Source organism: Natator depressus, chromosome 9, assembly GCF_965152275.1.
Source record: "Natator depressus isolate rNatDep1 chromosome 9, rNatDep2.hap1, whole genome shotgun sequence".
Taxonomy (NCBI): Eukaryota; Metazoa; Chordata; order Testudines; family Cheloniidae; genus Natator; species Natator depressus.
The window spans coordinates 96,973,736-96,991,395 of NC_134242.1; the positions used below are offsets into that span (position 1 = coordinate 96,973,736).

Sequence of the window (17,660 nt, forward strand, 5' to 3'; positions counted from 1 at the left end):
AAAGCTGTTGTACGTTGCTCATAATGCTAAAAATAAAAATCTACTGAGCAGGAGTTTTCCAGGGCTGGTCTCTGCCTGCAGATGAATATTTTTGACATGGAAGAGCAAGAGAGATTCGGCCACTGAAGTGTAAGGAGAGTGAAAATATTTCTCCAGCTCTTCTGCCCTCAACAGCTTAAAATGACAAAGTTAAAATAGGAGCGTGAAATGGCTTCTCTGAGTAGGAGTGCCTTTGAGCACTCTGTTACCATTTTCTCCTTTGCTGCTGCATAGGACAAATAAAAAACAAAACCCATAAACATTTTCTATTAACAAGGAAAAATCTGAAGGATCAAGTACAAAGTCAATCTGGCAGAGACAAGCCACACTCTAGGGACTCTAGATTCTTTAGTTTTATACTTGAGTTGACTGCTAGTTTGATAAAAATGATAAATGTATTAACTCCTAGGTATTGAGCCAACAACTTACTGTAGTTCATCAAAGAAAGCAAAACTTTCATGATGATTCTCAGCATAGACATTCTCAAGTTGTGGGACAGGTCTTTCTTATTAAATCTTTTTATTGGAATTTCTTAATCCACCACTACATACTACAATTAGTTACAAGCAAATTTATGTTGAATCAATTATTGAGTTACTCTCTTTCCCTTACCATTACACATTTGAGTAATTTATGGTGCTCATGACCACCAGGGACCAGAAGGCTTAGGCATGAATCACACAGTTCTGCTAATGACCTATTTCTTTTGAACAAAGATCAACCTTGCCACGTTGTATTGTGGCTTTGTAATGAGGATGAGTGTTACAGGGGTGAGGGCTTCATTCTTTCAGACTGCATGGAAACTGCCAGGTGAAAAGTAAAGGGAATCACATAGCATAAATTACATGCACTTTCTAGTAATTAAACTCCACCCTGCAGATAGTGGGCTTCCTCAGTTTCACACAAAACATGCCTTAAGTTTTCTACAAGTCCAAAGCTACAGGATGTGGATCAGCATTCAATCACCAGCTAGCTGTATCCTATTTCAATTAGTGCCATGGAGAATGCAAATTGATCCTCCTAGAAACACAAGGTGAGTGAGGTAATAATATCTTTTATTAGATAAACTTCTGTTGGTCAGAGAGACAAGCTTTTGAGCCAGACACTGCTCTTCTTCGGAGATCCTCCTGTTTTTAGAAAAGTCACACAGAGAATAGAACTTTTACTGTTTGCTTTATAAACTTGGACTCCATACACTCAATCCAAGCAGCATGCACTACTTGCTTGGGGAATGAGCATATTTAAGAGATGGTCTCTCAAGACAATAAGCTGAACACAAGACCAACAAAACAGCCTGCTCACAACTAGTCCTGGAAGCAGGACTCAATCAACAAAGAATTAAAGGAAGGTAGCGTAATAAATGCCAACAAACATTTCCACAAAAGCATTAATGGTAATTTGGGTTACCACTTGCAACTCTGAAGCTCCTGGCTGGTGAAAGATGCAAAATCCTGCTACTAACCTAGAATTTAAAACCACTGCTCAGTGCAACTGACTTCACAAATTACTGCCCAGCATCTAATTTTCATTTTCAAGTTAGCTGGTCACAGAGTTCACAGAGAAAAGTCTCCAGTTTCAACTGTCAACTCAGTGCTCTGAACCACTCACTCTCAATCATCACATTTTAGGCCAGAGAACAGATCAGTGAGTTATGAGGAACTCCAAGGTGAGGGCTCCAGAGGTGGAGGAACCAGTTTCCCATTATAATCCTTTGGGCTGGGTTTGAGAGGAATTAATGGATTCATGTCAGGGTGTCCTATCCACCCTGTGACCTTTTGATGTTCAGACAGCAATAGTATCAAATGTTAAAGCTGAATTCAAGCATTATGTAAACGTCTTGGTCTTCTCTTTTCGGATGTATAGTGCTGGTTTACTTGTTTTATACACTGGAACTTAGAATTTATTTGGTTTGTTATAAGAAAAAATGATTGAAAAAGAGTTTAATAATAAATAAGAGCTCCTTTTGGACTTCAATACCACTGAATTTTCAAATAGCTACAACTGTGAAAGATTTTCTTCCATCTGCAGAGAACCGCAAGACAACAGCTCATTTATCAAATTTGGACCTGGATAAGTGGAATACATTTTTGTGACCTCACAGCTTGAAACTCCTATGTAGAAATGTAGCTACTTGCCCTGAAAAAGTTTCAACTGGTACAGAATACAGAAGCCCACCTGCTGAGCAACATAGGATGCCACGAGCATATCGGCTCAGTGCTCTATTTCACTGTCTCCTAATGACCACTCCAGACTGAATTAATGAACTTGCAATTTATTATTTACAGTTAAAAACTATGAACAAAACTCTGGTCCTAATAATCTGGACGAGCCCACTGAACATAACTCAGAGCTGCCGATGTAGTCCTGGTTAGTATCTGGGAACTGCAGCCCAATATGCCTGGTCTAAGAGTGTGTTCCACCCTAAGAGAGACGATGGCTTGAGGTCTGAGAGGTGGAGGTGGGTGCAGGCAAAGAGATCAGGAGAGGTCAGAGGGTGTTGCAGTTAGCCTCCTAGCTGTGGTATCTCCACACCCACAGAGATGGGACTGGAATTTTGTATGGAAGCACAATCAAAGCATGAGAAGCCCTGATTATAATTCTAGACATACTCCGAACTGTTTCCTTAACAGCAGACTAACACAAACTAGGCAGACAGGGTTACTGACTGCACCTCAATCAGAAGGAACTTAAATCTTCTTAATATGCCAAAAGTGTTAATATAGTATTAAAAACACATTGACTACATGATTAAAATTAAAATACAGTCACATTCTCAGACCCACTTTTCCCTCACTACTAAAATTTAATTTGCATGAAAACTTGGATGAACTTTTCTGAATTCCAAAGGTTAATTTTATGAAAGGAAGAAAGTACTTTTTAAAAAATCATTAAACACCCCATTAAAGTTAACCCTGTTTAGTATTTTTAAAAAAACATTTCCCCATGCAACCTAAGACTATACCTACATCACCTACTATTCTCAACCACTGTAATAAGCCACCATATGATGCAAGTTTCTACATTACTGGTTCTGCCATTAGAAAAGTACATTAGTAGTGCTTTAATGCACACCCTGGCTGGTTTATTAATAGAATATAGCTCCTTCATGTTACGCTTCTTTTTCAAATCTTTTTAAAAACACAAGTTTTAGGGTTTTATGCAATGTCCGCTGAAAAAGATTACTTCATAACAGAACAATAAGAGTGCTAGAAAAAAAGATGAACACTACTCTTAATAACTTGCTTTTTTTCCTTTAAAGTATTCTGGATTAGTTGAGTCCCATCTTTATAGACCTGAGATCCAATGACATTTCAGTAGCAACATTGATTAGCTACTGATCTGATTTTTGTCCTAGAAAAGGGGAGTTTAATCAGCAGTTTCTGGCCACCTATTGTCATCTGGGATCCTCTGGTAGGGACAATTTAAAACTGCAATTGCCCCCCACTCCCTCCTTTTCTTCTCCCATCTCTTACTTTGCCAGCAATGATGCTTCTCTTGAGAGCTTTAAAATGTTAACTTTACTTAAAAGCCAAATTGGTAGCCCTAAACCATACCCCAATTCAGCCTACTTCATATCAAAACAGCCTGACCCACTTAATCAGAGCTGTGGACCTTCATAGCCACACTGTTTCTAAGGGCATGTCTACACTACAAACTTAAGTCGACTTAACTCCACATACAGCCACCACAGTAATTACTGTGGTTTTTCAGGTCAACACTACCCTCCTTCTGTCAGTAGTACAGTGGTACACTACCCTCCATCTGTCAGTAGCACCAGAAGTGCTTGCACTGACTAAAGAGGGGCATCATTGAGGTCTGAGAGCGCGGGCTTGCAGCTCCCCACCGAGCTCCCTGCTGGGAGCTTGGCTGTCTCAAGGTGACAGTCTGAGCTGTGAGCCCCATGTAGGGTTCACAGCAGGGAGACAACCAGCCTTTCTTGACAATTTCACTGCTGCCTCAGGCTCAGAGAGAGGGGCTCACAGCTGAAGCTGTGAAATCAACAAGAAAGGCTGGTAGGCTCCTGCTGTGAAACTGAAAATGACAGCTAACAGCACGCAGTGTCTACACAAACACTGTGTCACCCTAATTACACCGACATAAGCACTATGCTTCTCATCGAGATGGAGTTAATATGTTGGTGTAGTAGGGCACTTATATTGGTGGGTGCAAGGCTGTAGTGTAGACACTGACATAGTTAGGTCAAGCTGCCCTATGTTGAACTAACTCTGTAGTGTAGACCAGGCCTAAGACGATGTATACACAAGAAAAAAGCTGGGAATAGTTATTCTGCACTGGTTTCTTAGGGCAGTAGCGCCTCTGGTGAAAATGCTCTATGCCGACGGGAGAGCACTCTCCCGTCAGCATAATTACGCCACTTCTGCAAGAGGTGGAAGCTATTTTGGCAGGAGAGCATATAACTTGCATTACTCGGGGGGGTGCGGGGGTGTCTTTTTCACACCTCGAGCGATGTAAATTACATTGACTCAAGCGGTAGTGTAGACGTGCCCTTAATGCAAAATAAGAGTGTCCACATAGGAAAATGGTGTAGAATAGCTGTTCTGCTCTAAATTTAAACCCTAGCTAATTTCCTGAACAGAAAAGTCCTAAAGTGAACAAGGAGTTGCTTTAGGGTTCCCACCTCAACCTTTTAAGTAAGATTAACACTTTAAGATTATCAGTTTATGACAAAAGGCAGGTTGAGGGGAGGGGTGAAGGAAAGAGGAAACTTTATCGAATGGGATTTATAGATTTTAGATTCCTTTTAAACTAATACCTTTAAAATAAAGGGTAATATTAAAGATATGAATGGGGCTTGGAAAGACAGCATATAGTGTCATACTGTACACTCAAGTGTGCTCCACCATACACTACAAGGACTGCATACATCTTAACCAACTCCCGTGATTTCTGAGCTAGATTCCAACCAATTCCTACTGTGCATGGCCAGACTGGTAGAGCATAATGAATGGGGGTGAGACACTCCTAGTGTATGGCACTCTGAAGGTGTAAGGAAGGATGTGAGATCCCCAGCAATACCAGATGTGCATGACTGGAGAGAGGATTCTTCAGCTGAATTGGTGACCTGCTTTAGACCTCTTCTCTGGCCATGATGTAGGGCTATTGGCCTTAATAAGGAGTACGTTATGCCCTTTTCCTGCAAGGCTACTCTGCTCCCAGCCAGGGAAATGGGCTCTCAATCCAAAAAACAATTACGTGTTTCCTTGCCTTTCACAGTTCTTTCTTACTTCTTGCATATACTCTCAATTATCATCTCTCCCTTTCCTGGGAAATATCTGTCTTTTACTAAGTAAGCAGATACCTCATTCTCTGGAATATTTTTACTACTGCTGTTGGTGTGACGGTCCATTGCTAACAGTCACTTTTCTTCGCTCCCCAACCTTGTTTATATTGCCTGCTTCATCTTCATGTTTTGGGTCACTTGTGAGGGCAACAATACCCTTTTCTAAACCACTGTAGATCTTATTAAAAAAAAAAGTAACAAAATCAAAAAGGTAACTTCTATGAAGTACATGAAATATCTTTAGTTCAGTTAATCTTCAGGACAGACTAAGGAACTAGATCACTCCACTTGCGCCTCTTTGGCTTTGTATCCAGGTCAACCGAAAAAGAACTTTAGTGTTTCAAAACTGTTTTTCTTAAAGGGCTACTGCCCTCTTTGTAAGTGCTGACTCTTGCTAACCACTGGTTAAGTGAATCTCTTCAATACCGAAGCAAAACCAAGTGAACTGCTGGAAAGGAAAGCAATTTATTTTTGGTCTGAAAGCAAGGATAGAAATTTCAGCCTAAAATTTAACTTCAAACAAATGCCTGAATAGAAAAGGCTTCTGACTAAATGTTTCCTCAACCATAATTACAGTGTTACTGGCACTACATCATGTTTTGTTTCTTAAGCGGCAGGCACATTGCTTTTATGTTATGCTCATCTGTTGAGGCCTTTAAATAAAGGATCTCAAGACTACTACAAAAACAAATCCTCTCCACACCAGTTGTTTGGCCTAGTTTTGAAATGGAATTTTAGTTTTTTTGTGGGCGGAGAGGCTGTATGGAAGGGGTGGACAGGAATTAAAAGTTATCTCCACTTAAAGTAACCCAAATAGCAACAAACAATCATCAAGTTAGCATATGTGTGAGCATCTTGTATACTGTATGTAAGAAAAAGAGAAGCTGACATTAACACAAGACACTCCATCCGTCCAGTACATTAGTTGTGAACTGTATGCAATCAACATATAACTACACTTACGCCAGTTTCTTAAAGTTAGAACACATTTCAGGAGAAATGTAACAGTTTTCGATTAAATTTTTTAAATCTAGGCAAAAATTCCTCTTGGTTAAAAAAAAAATGAGAACTGTTTTTCCTTCCCATGCCCCCCAGAAATGCATCAATTTATGTATCTGTGGTTCTTTCAATATGGTCAAGAAATCCTTTAATATGCCAGCACTGACTCCAAAATACTACTGGATCAGTCCAAACCACCTTTTGACCATAACTCAGACTATAATGATTTACTTAAAAGAAACACTATTTTAAAATAGAAGTTGCATCTTCTTTGGGTTCATAAATAAGTATTGTACTAAATTTTGAGGCAGACATTTACTAACAAAGTCATTTAAGTTTACAAAATTGTGATAGTGGAAATTTGTTAATTAAGATTGGATGGCTTTCTAAGATACGTACTCTAGTTCAAACAGGCATTAATTCAGTGAAGTCCTATGGCCTATGTTTTACTGGAGGTCCAGGACAAAAATATTTCAGATAAATCATCATAACAGTCCTTTCTGGTTTATAATCTACGATGCAATATAAATGTAAAGTCAGTGGATTTATTTAAAAACAAACATTCAAAGCAGAGATTATTGAGACCTAAGAATAACTGACTGATACTTCTGAATATACCAATTCTCTTTCCAAATTGGTCTTCTTATCCAATCTTAGAACATCTGCTTAAATAAGTTATGAACTAGGTTGTCTTCAGAATGACACAAATGTGTTTTCTAAAGCTAGCTGATCTTTAAAAAGAATTTCACTACAGCTGCAAAATATGTAGCGTTAATTTTCAATTTACACTCTTATCTTTAATCCTGTTTAGACCCAAAGAACAAGTGGGCAACATGTTTGCGCTAAGCATTTTCTTACCAGACTATGACGATTCATCACTGTTGTACTGTTTCTGCGGGTTCGCAAAATGTTGGCCTGGAACACCTGTGAATTATCACTGTGAAAAGAAACACTTGTCAAATTTAAGAGCCATTTCCCTCTCCTTCACCTCCTAAAAAAAAACGCCTCAATATAAGCTATGTAAGTGTGTGCTTTCATCCTCTTTTAACCCAAAGTCTCTCTCCCCAAAACAAGTTCCAACTACCACAGTTAATGACATTAATCATGCTGAGTCCTCACTAGAGTGGCTGCAAATTTTGTATGGATATATGTCTTCTATGGAAATGTATGAGTTTAGAGTGTGGCTCTCTATATGCAGTCCTTAGCACCAAACACAATTCATTCACTAGAATTTGAGACTACGCATAATCAATAGATGGACTGACGCAAGCCTCAATACCAGTGGTATCAAAGACAAATCACACTGCAGGTCAGAAGTTTTGTCACTGGGAGCACATTATAAGTTACAACCCCTCTTCACCAAGGTGCTGATACAGCACTCAAAATGTTAAATTAAGCCCTCAGTATATCCATTTAGAAAGTCCTAATTATTTTTTGAAGTGGTATCTCGGTAAAGATGAAGAGGAGGTTACTTACCTGTAACTGGAGATTCTTCGATATGTGTGGTCCCCATCTGTATTTCAGTGTGGGTTGTGCGTGCACACCATGTGCTTGGAGCCGGACAATCTGAAAGTAGTGTCCACTGATCCACGATCACACCTCATGCCTCTGACCAAGGGATAAAGAGAGGGGGAACTCTCCAGTTCCCTCTCTATTGTGAATCAGAGGCAATCCAAAGCAGAGGAGGAGGGCAAGTAGTGGAATACAGATAGGGACCACATATCTCAAAGAACATCCAGTTACACGCAAGAAACCTCTTCTTCAAGTGATGGTCCCTATTGTTTTCCACAGTGAGTGATTAACAAGCAGTAAATAAGAAGCGAGGATGTAGACCACGGGTTCTCAAACTTTTTTTTGCTGGGCCCCCACTTTGAAAATATTGCAGTTAAAGGCACTGAAGCCTTTCAAAAAGCGTTAAGTAGGGTGACCTTTGGAGCAGAGCACCCGGCCAGCAGTCACCACTCTCTGTCCAGCCAGCTCTGAAGGCAGCACCTCTGCCAGCACTAGTGCAGAAGTAAGGGTGACAACACCATACCATCTCGTGACACCTCCACAATAGTCTGGAGACCCCTTTTTGGGTCAGGACCCCCAGTTTGAGAAACACTGATGTAGACAGTAGGGTTGAGCAAAGGAGTCATCAGCAGAGGAGTCCTGGACTAAGGCACAGTATGTCTCACAAAAGTGTGAATGGAGCCCCCACCTGGCTGCTTTACAAAAAGGGATACCTCCTGAAGCAATGCCATAGTTGCTGCTTGTGCTCTCATTGAATGAGTTCTTATTCTATGGGGAGCAGGGAAGGTTTGATAGTTGATAGAGTAGAATGTAGACAGAGATCCATTTGGATATCCTCTGAGTGGAGATTGCTTGTCCCGATTCTTTCTGCTATAGTGATGAATAGTCTCTGGGACTTCCTGATTAGGCTTGTTTTGTGTAGGTAAAAGGCAAAAGGCCCACTAGACATCAAGAGCATGGAGTCTCTGTTCCTCTAAGGAAGCATGCAGTTTAGGGAAGAACACAGGTACATGGATTGATCGGTTCAATGAAATTCAGAAACAATTCTGGGCTGAATGTGGGGTGTAAACATAACAAAACCTTATCTTTATGGAACACGGTGTCAACAGATTCCACCATCATCACTCCAAGCTCATCAACCCTTCTGGCTGAGGTGATGGCTAAAAGGAATGCAACCTTGATGGAGAGAAGGGACATGGAGCAGGAAGATAGGGGCTCAAAAGGGTGGCCTTGTGAGTCCTGAGAGAACAAGATTCAAGTCCCATTGAGGAACAGGCTTGTGAACAGGTGAAAAGGTTCTGATTAGGCCTTTTCAAAATCTGGTGGTCAGAGGGTGAGTGAAGACAGAGTAACCCTGAGAAGGAAGATGGTATACATTAATCACTGTCAGGAGGACTCAGAAGGAGCTAAGGGATAGGCCTGATGCCTTTAGAGAAAGCATACAGACTAAAATGAGAGGAGTATCTGCATTTTCTGGAAGAATGTTCCTTTGATGTGCCCAAGAAGAAAAACATCTCCACTAAGTCCAAGTCTACACTACAGACCTATAACGGTATAACTGCATCATTCAGGGATGTGAAAAATCCACACCACAATGATGTAGTTATACCGACCTAACCCCCCATGTAGCTAGCACATCGACAAGAGAGCTTCTCCCACTGACATAATCTACCTCCCCAAGGGGCAGTAGCTAACTACATCGAGGGGAGAAGCTCTCTTAAAACTGCCTAGTGGACTCCTTCCTACTATTAGAAAGTATGTCTCATACGGCTGTGGGACATGACCATTCTAAGGACGATCATCCAAAAACCAAGCCCTGAGGTAAAGTGAACATGGATTGGGGTGCTTGATCTTGCCATTCCTCTGGGTCAGTAGCTTGGGAAATGTTGGGAGATCATCAGTGCTCAGGATGACAAATGCAGGAGATTTGAAAAATAAAACTGTCTGAGCAATAGGGGGAGATCAGGATAACCCATGCCCTGTCCTGTTGGTAGGAGCAGTAGCAGAGGGAATGCATAGTTCAGGTGATCTGACCAAGGAAAAAGTAGAATATTGCCTGGAGAGTTGTGACCTAGGGCTCGTCTGGAGTAGTATGTGACACATTTTCTGTTTGTTACGAAGGTGAACAGATCCCTGGATGGGATTCCCCATAGATCAAAGACTTTGTGCAGTACCAAGTTGTGGAGTTCCCACTCATGGTTGACTGCAGAATGTCTGCTGAGAGTGTCTGCAAGCATATTTCATTTTCTGGGAAGGTAGGCTGCTGATAGGGTGATTTTGTTGCCAATGAAAGACAATGAGACCAAAGCATCTGGCGTGATCGGTCACTACTGTGAATACTTTGGTGAAGACTTGGGGGATGAGGGGGAGGAGGAGGGGTGCCTCTATGCTGAAAGAGAGCTCTCTGTACTGAAAATGGTCGAAGCCCATCATGAATATGAGAAAGCATCTGTGAGTGGCATGAATATCTACATGAAAGTAGACATCCTTGATATCGAAAGCTGTAAACCACATGTCCTTTTCTAGGACTGGTATTATAGAGCCCTACATGACCATACAAAACCTGAGTGAACTTGAATGAAGTGAATGGGTAGCAGAGGTTGAGAATCGGTCTTCATCCATCCTTCTTTCTGGGTATAAGGAAAGAGTAAAAGCTGCTCTCTTGGTATTGAGGAGGGACACGTTCTATCACTCCTTGCTCTAATAGGGAGTCCAATCTCTTGCTTGAGAATAGTTTCCTGAGAGTGCTCCCTGAAAGGTGGAGGAGGCAGGGATGCAAACTTGATCATATAGCCAGAGTGGATGAAGTTCAGTACCCACTGGTCTGTTGTCACTGTACTCCAGGTGTTGAGAAAGAGTGCTAGACGACCTCCAAATGGTGTGTAAAGGTGGGGCAACGTTGGGCTTAATGCCTCACAACTCTTGAGATCCTATCAAAAATAGTGCCTTGCCAGTGGGGTTGTGATTGGGATGCTGAGCCAGTTGCAGAAGATGTGGGGAAGCAGGTCCTTTGAACACTTTGCCTTTTGTGTGGTGGTTCATAGGTCCTCTGATAAAAACTTGTTGAACCCATGAGTCCAGGTCTAGATGACTGTCGATGGAATTTCTTCACAGGGACAGGTGTATATAACCCCAGAGAGCGGAGGGTAGCCCTAGCATCCTTCAAGATGACTCATCTGATTGAATAACTAATTCATTGAAGGGAAGGTCCTCCATGGTATTCTGGACCTCATGAGAGAACCCTGACACAGGGAGCCATGACCTTCTGTACATAACAATGGCTCTGGAGGATGTGTTAGTGGCATCGACTGCAGATTGGAGAGAAGTCTTTGTTACTAGTTTGCTTTAGTCTATCAAAGCCTGGAAACAAGCTCTGTCCTGTTGTGGAAGTCTGTCAGTTAATTCTGCAAACTTGGGTAGTTCAGAAAGTCATACCTGGCCATTAGTGCCTGGTAGTGGTCTATCCTGAACTGGAGGCCAGATAATGAGAAGACCGTTCTGCCCAGTAGGTCTAGGTGCTTACCCTCCTTGTCCACAGTGGTAAACCAGGGGTGTTGCTGTCTAGCCCTTTCAGAAGCTGCTTGAACCACCAAAGAATTGGCAGAGGGGTGAGAAAACAAGAAATTAGCCCCTTTGGCTGGCACATAAGAGTTTTTCTGCCCTTTGGGGGGTGGGAGCACAATGGCTAGGGTGTGCCAAATCTTGCTGACTCCATTATAGCTTCATTAACGGGGAGTGCTATTTTGTTGGATCCAGATGGGTGGAGGATGTCAAGGAGCTTGTGTTTGGATTCCTGAATATCCTCAAGAGGAATCCGTAGTTCACCTGCAACTCTACAAAGATGATCCTGGAACTGCCTGAATTCTTCTGGGGGGAGGGAAAGAAGACATAGGGGTTACCGCTTTGTCTGGACACAAAAATGGTAATCTTGCTGGTTCCAGTGGAACTGCCAGATCCAGTGCATATTGTTCTTCCTCCTCTGAAGGATCCTGGGGTGATCTGACCGCCTCCTTCAAGGTGAAGCAAGAAGAGACTCCTTATCGACTCTGCAGGGTGGGTGTTAGTCCCAGGACCCACAATGTGGCCAGCAGGAAGTCTCGAAAGGGAGAAATGGTGGCCCCCATGACATGCGGTGCCAGCAGCGCCAAGCTAAACGTAGAGTTTGGTCCCAAGTTGGTGTAAGTCTTTTGGGAAATGGAGGATATATAGGGTAAGGAAACGAAGGCTCCTTGGGTGGATCAGTCTCCTGATGAGGAGAAAGCTGAGTTCTGTTCCATAGGTGGTACCGTTGGTGCTACTGAAGGAAAGCTGTACCTCGGGGAAGGAGCGGGTGATAAACTTCTCCGAGTGATCGACTCCCCAGGTGGTGTTATGACATCTCTGGAACGAAACGGACCCAATGGAGGGGATTCCAGATCAGGGGGAAGCGAAGATGTTCTGTGGAGCAGCATGGGACCAGGTCTCTCCAGTGTGAGAGGAGTTGTCTTTGCCCAGATCATTGTAGCTGGAGAGGGTGCTATCAAAGATGGTGCCAGGGGTAGGCAGTGAGCGGTCTATGTCGGTGCCAGTGGAGCCTGAGGTTTGGGAGGTGCCAAGAATGATGGTACCTACAGATCCCATTTTGGTACAGATGGAGCCCAATATTTATGGGCTTTCTTGTCAAGCCTCTGGGACTTAGGACATGCTAAGTCCTCTTGGGATGAGGTGCCAGGCTTGCTCAGAGCTGAATCCAACTTCTTCTAAATGGATTTCGAGGAATACTTAATCTCATGCATATGAGAGTCCTTCCTGGGTTCCTGAGAAGATCTCGCCAGTGGTTCTGTAGAGGTAGATTATCTGGCACCAGTGTTGGAGGCTCACTCCTTGCTGAGTTAGGCCAATGCAAATGTGGGTGGGTGGGAAGTCCCAGCCTGGATCCGACTGAGACCTCAGGCCCTTTTCCATGAGGTGTTTTTGAATGGAGAGTTCTTGCCCTTGTCAAATATGGCTGGGGAATGAGTGGCAGATACTGCACCTCACTACGATGTGTGCTTCCCCGGGGCAGTACACAGTGCTGGTGGTCATCGCTGACTGAGAAGGATCGTGGGCAGGAAGTGCAGAGTTTGAAGCCAGAGTCCTGGGCATAGTCTAGTACCAGCACGGGGCAGGGGGATGTGAGGGGAGGGAGTGTTCCCCCAACAATTAATCTAGCACAAAAAACTATGAAAACACTAAAACTATAAACTGTACAAGATGCTAAAAACTATTTACAAATCTAAATCTTATCTTAAGGGATGAAGACGAAGCTAAGGACACAGAGAAGTTCCAACCTGGACCATGCAGCAGTGAGAAGGAACTGGAGAGGCGGTCAGTCTGCCTCACCTTTTATCACCTCGGTCAGAGTCATGAGGTGAGCCAGGGCACATGCACAGACCAACGGACATTACTTTTAAATTCTCCAGTTCCGGGTGCATGGAACACGTGCATAACCCACAGTGGAATACAACAGGGACCATCACTCGAAGAAAGGGCAGATTCATTTAAGATTAGTGGACTGGATTATTTAATGCAAAATGCTCTCTTTTTAAATATACTCTAGTAGCAAGTTTTTCTGCCATTCCCTACATTCCTGATAGCCAAAACGTTGCACTTTATGAATAATCAGACTGTATGAACTGAACACATTTTTACAGTAATTAATACTATAGTTTAAAGCCCAGTCCTACAATCTGGTCCACATGCCCACACACAGCCCCACTGACTTCTGAATGTGTCAACCTGATTGCGAGATTTGTATCAAAGTGCAAAAAGTCACCTACTTTATCTTTTGCTATCTTAACTAATTTCTGATCTCAAATGGATGGACACAACTAGCACCTTATAAGAAGCTTTTCGTCTTTAAAAATACAAGCTGGACAGTGGCATTAGCTTGTTCTCCAAGGTGGGAACTGAGCTGTAGTTCAGTAGAGAAATTTTCAGAAGCTGAAACTCTCATAGTTCAAAATGCTTGTTGTATCTGTTAGACAAAAACAACTTTAGAATATTTTTAGTTTGTTCAGTCATACGATCAGTTGTCCTTTAAAAAATTGTAAAGATTTAAGATTCAAACAGGGATCGTTCCATATTGATAAATTTAATAATCTAAATGTTTGATGATGACAACTATTCCAACTGTAGTAAACAACATACAAAACAAGAATTTTACAGCATTACAATTTATACACCCATTTGTTTTCCAATAACTTTCAATGACATTATGTTGGAAATTAATATAAAATAAAGCTACTAAATAAGGCTTTACATTCTGCAGGAAAAAGCTAGTATCAACTTGTTCACAGAAGCTATTTCAGAAACTTTCCATTCTTCATTAGGAATCCAGTGCAGGCCTTTTCACCAAAATTATACCCCATCTTTATTTGCCTATATTTGGCAATCGCAGTTCTTGAGGAAATCATGAAGAAAATCCTCTCACCGGTTTCTTTTGCATGTGCTAATTATTTATCATCTGATATAGGAAGTGGGTCAGGGAGAAGTTGAAAGGGGCTATGACCCAAAATTTAGAGATGAGCTTTTTCCTCGGCTGAGATTAGTAGTGAACAATTATCTATGGCATCTAATTTATAGGTAGACAGACAGCGGTGTTAAAGAATACATCCTAGATTTAGGAATGGAACCAAAACCCAGAGAAAAACAGTTAAGGGGCCATGGAGAGCCCGAAGAGTGGCCACGGTTGGACAATTCCAACTACTTCTCTTTTACTGACTTTGTTTCTTTAACATTTAAATGCTAAACAGAAGACTAGACACAAAGGCCCTGATCTGCAAACTCTTTCTGCACAAGCAGCAGTGCTGGTCAAAACTCAGAATTTCCCTTTCATGGGAAACATTTTAGAAACTACTAAGAGTCAAACACTTATAAGATGATAATCATTAATGTTAAGTGAAGGCTGGGGATAAAAAAATATGAGCACAAAATTCTTTACTGTTCTTTTTAAACCAGTTATAGTAACTTTTGTCCTTAAGAGTAGAAAGATTTATACCATTCTCGGAGCTAGCCATCTACTAATAGCTTCTTATAAATCTCATGTTTATAATCTACAAAATGAATTTAGAAAAAATACTAAAGATACATGTACAAGGCTGCATTTTAAGTAGTCTAATGTCTACAATATAGTTCCTGAATCTCTCACTATAGTGTTTCATTTGCCAACACAAGCTACAATTGTCCAAAGTAAAATTAACAGGCCTGTTACCACACACAACTGTCCTCATCTTTAATGCAGAAGTGAAACCCCTAGAGGTTAAAGGGCCCAGTAAGTAATGTTCCCTCATGATTTGACTAAACTCTTCTCAGATAATTTATTATTCTAACGTTTGTATAGTGCCTTGCATCATGAAGGATCTTAAGAGCGCTTACAATCTTAAACTGAAACACAAATAGAGTGATTACTGTTCCATCCACCACTGCCACCACTGCCACAAGTGAACGCAACAGCTGTTTTAACTCCACGTATCACCACTACAAAATAGTTTAGAATAAGTAGTAAAAAATACAGTGTCTAACTGAAACATCAGGGAAAATCTAGTCAGGCAAATTCTAACTAGCTACCTACATATTTCCACACATAAAAGGGCCAAAACAGTGGACAAGGTCTCAGTTTTACATCTTATCCAAAAGAGAACAGAGCACCAGATACCACTCTGAAGCATTAGTAGTAGATCTACAGTTTCATATGGAAAAACATACCAAATCATAATACCACTTTCTGCAGCATCAGCATATCTCATCCAAATATTAATTAACTCTGCTTAGCTACTGAGATGCAACTGGATACAAAACATGCTTCTGTTTTAAGTATGAGAAAAGCTGTATTCCACTACGTTTTATAGAAACTCAAGCTGCTGTTGCCTCAGAAACAACAAAATCGAAGTATGGCAGTGGGCAGATACCTTGACATAAGGGCCCAGTTACATCAGCTAAGGTGGAAAACTGCATATTAAATCCAGTCCAGGAATCCACTGAGGATAGGTCAGCCAGTTGGCTCTTTCCATCTCTGGCTCTCACAGAAAAACTAATTTGGTGATGATGCAGTGGGCATATGCTCCTGATCCCTGGTGAATGGTTATGTATTTGACAACATGTGTGTCAGTGAGAAGTGCATTAAAGCACATTCCAAGGGGAGAGAGTGTTTTAAACTTTCATCAGGAAAATCAAACCCTGCATTTAACCTGAACAACTATGATCAAATATCAAAAGTGAGCTTGCTCCCAACAGCCACTTTAGGGAGGCAAGGTGAAGATGGAGACCAGCCTGGGCACTTCCTCACTGCATTAGCTCCTGGGGAAGGGACTGGAAAGCATGCGTGGACCAAAACCTATGTCTCCTGCTCTGCCATGCAAAAAGGAGGCAAGAAATCTGTGTCCAGAGAATAGGCCTCTTCATTTCACCCTGGAATATGACAGGAGGAGTATGTAGATGAGCTGAGGAACTCTCACCACAGTCCAGGCCTGGGGTTGGAGGGGTGGAGGGGCACCAGGCCTGGGTCTCTCTCACCTCAGCCCGGGGATGAGAGGAGGAAGAGGAACGGGATGGGGGGAGGGGTGCCAGGCCCGGGTCTCGCTCGCCCCTCGGCCTGGGGGATGAGAGGGGAGCCCGGGTCTCGCTCGCCCCTCGGCCCGGGGATGCGGGAATGGGGGGAGGGGCGGGCCCGGCCCGGGGATGAGGGGGGAGGGGCGGGCCCGGGTCTCGCTCACCTCAGGCCGTGGATGAGGGAACGGGGGGAGGGGCGGGCCTGGGGATGAGGGGCGGGCCCGCCCCGGGTCTCGCTCACCTCAGCCCGTGGATGAGGGGGGCGCTGTTCGATCTCCTCAAGCTCCCCCCGTCGCTCGGGGCCGGCGCGCTCCCCGCCGGCAGCTCCAGGTCCAGCTCCATTTTCTCTTGAGCCATCGCGGCGGCTCCGGCTGCTCCTGCTCCGCCGCGAGGCCCATTCACTGGGGGCGGCCGCAGCGGCTCCTCATGCCGCCCCCCGCCCCGATCCGGCCCGGCCGCCCCTACAGGCCCCGCAGAGGCCGCTGCAGGCAGAGCCCGGGGGCGCTGCGAGCCGGGCGAGGGGGGCGGCACCAGCAGCGCCCCATGCTGGGGAGACGAGAGGGGGCGGCCCCTTCCCCCCTCCGCCGCCGCCGCCGCTTCCTCGGCTCCTCTCAGCTCCCTGCGCGCGGCGCCGGCCTTGCCGCCTCCTCGGGGAAACAAGCGACTGGGCCCACGGAATCGCTGGGAAGCAGTACGCATGCGCCATAGCGACCCAAAATGACAGACGCAGCAGAGTCAAGAGGTGTCAGCACATGCGCAGTGTAACCGTAGTGAGGCACTCTACGTTTGAGTTGCCATTGCGCCTGCGCAGTACATCAACGCCCGGAGAAAGTGGTTAAGAACATCGGGACCGCCATTGTGGGTCACATCCGTGGTCCAGGCAGCCGAGTATCCTGTCTTCTGCTCGCGGCCGGGGCCAGAGGGCCTGAACGGAATAGCACACGTTTCAGATCAGCGGCACTGCTATGGGTACCCGCATGGCCCCACAGTATGCCAACATTTTTATGGCTGACTTAGAACAACGCTTCCTCAGCTCTCATCCCCTAATGCCCCTACTCTACTTGCGCTATATTGATGACATCTTCATCATCTGGACCCATGGAAAAGAAGCCCTTGAGGAATTCCACCGTGATTTCAACAATTTCCATCCCACCATCAACCTCGGCCTGGACCAGTCCACACAAGAGATCCACTTCCTGGATGCTACGGTGCTACTAAGCGATGGTCACATAAACACCAC

General features: G+C 43.6%; 1 protein-coding gene across 2 annotated transcripts in view; it reads right to left on the reverse strand.

Annotated features, from left to right (window-relative positions):
• LOC141993266 (P2R1A-PPP2R2A-interacting phosphatase regulator 1-like) overlaps positions 1 to 17,119 on the reverse strand; it is a 28,423-nt gene extending 11,304 nt beyond the window's left edge. The window contains exons 1-2 of one of the 2 annotated variants that reach the window (XM_074962731.1): positions 16,662 to 17,119; positions 7,199 to 7,277 (exon numbers count right to left, since the gene is read on the reverse strand). In XM_074962731.1, the coding sequence (XP_074818832.1) occupies positions 7,199 to 7,277; positions 16,662 to 17,119 (537 nt within the window). The remainder of the gene's footprint in view (positions 1 to 7,198; positions 7,278 to 16,661) is intronic. The other variant, XM_074962733.1, reaches the window with a different exon arrangement.
• Positions 17,120 to 17,660: the final 541 nt, after the last annotated feature.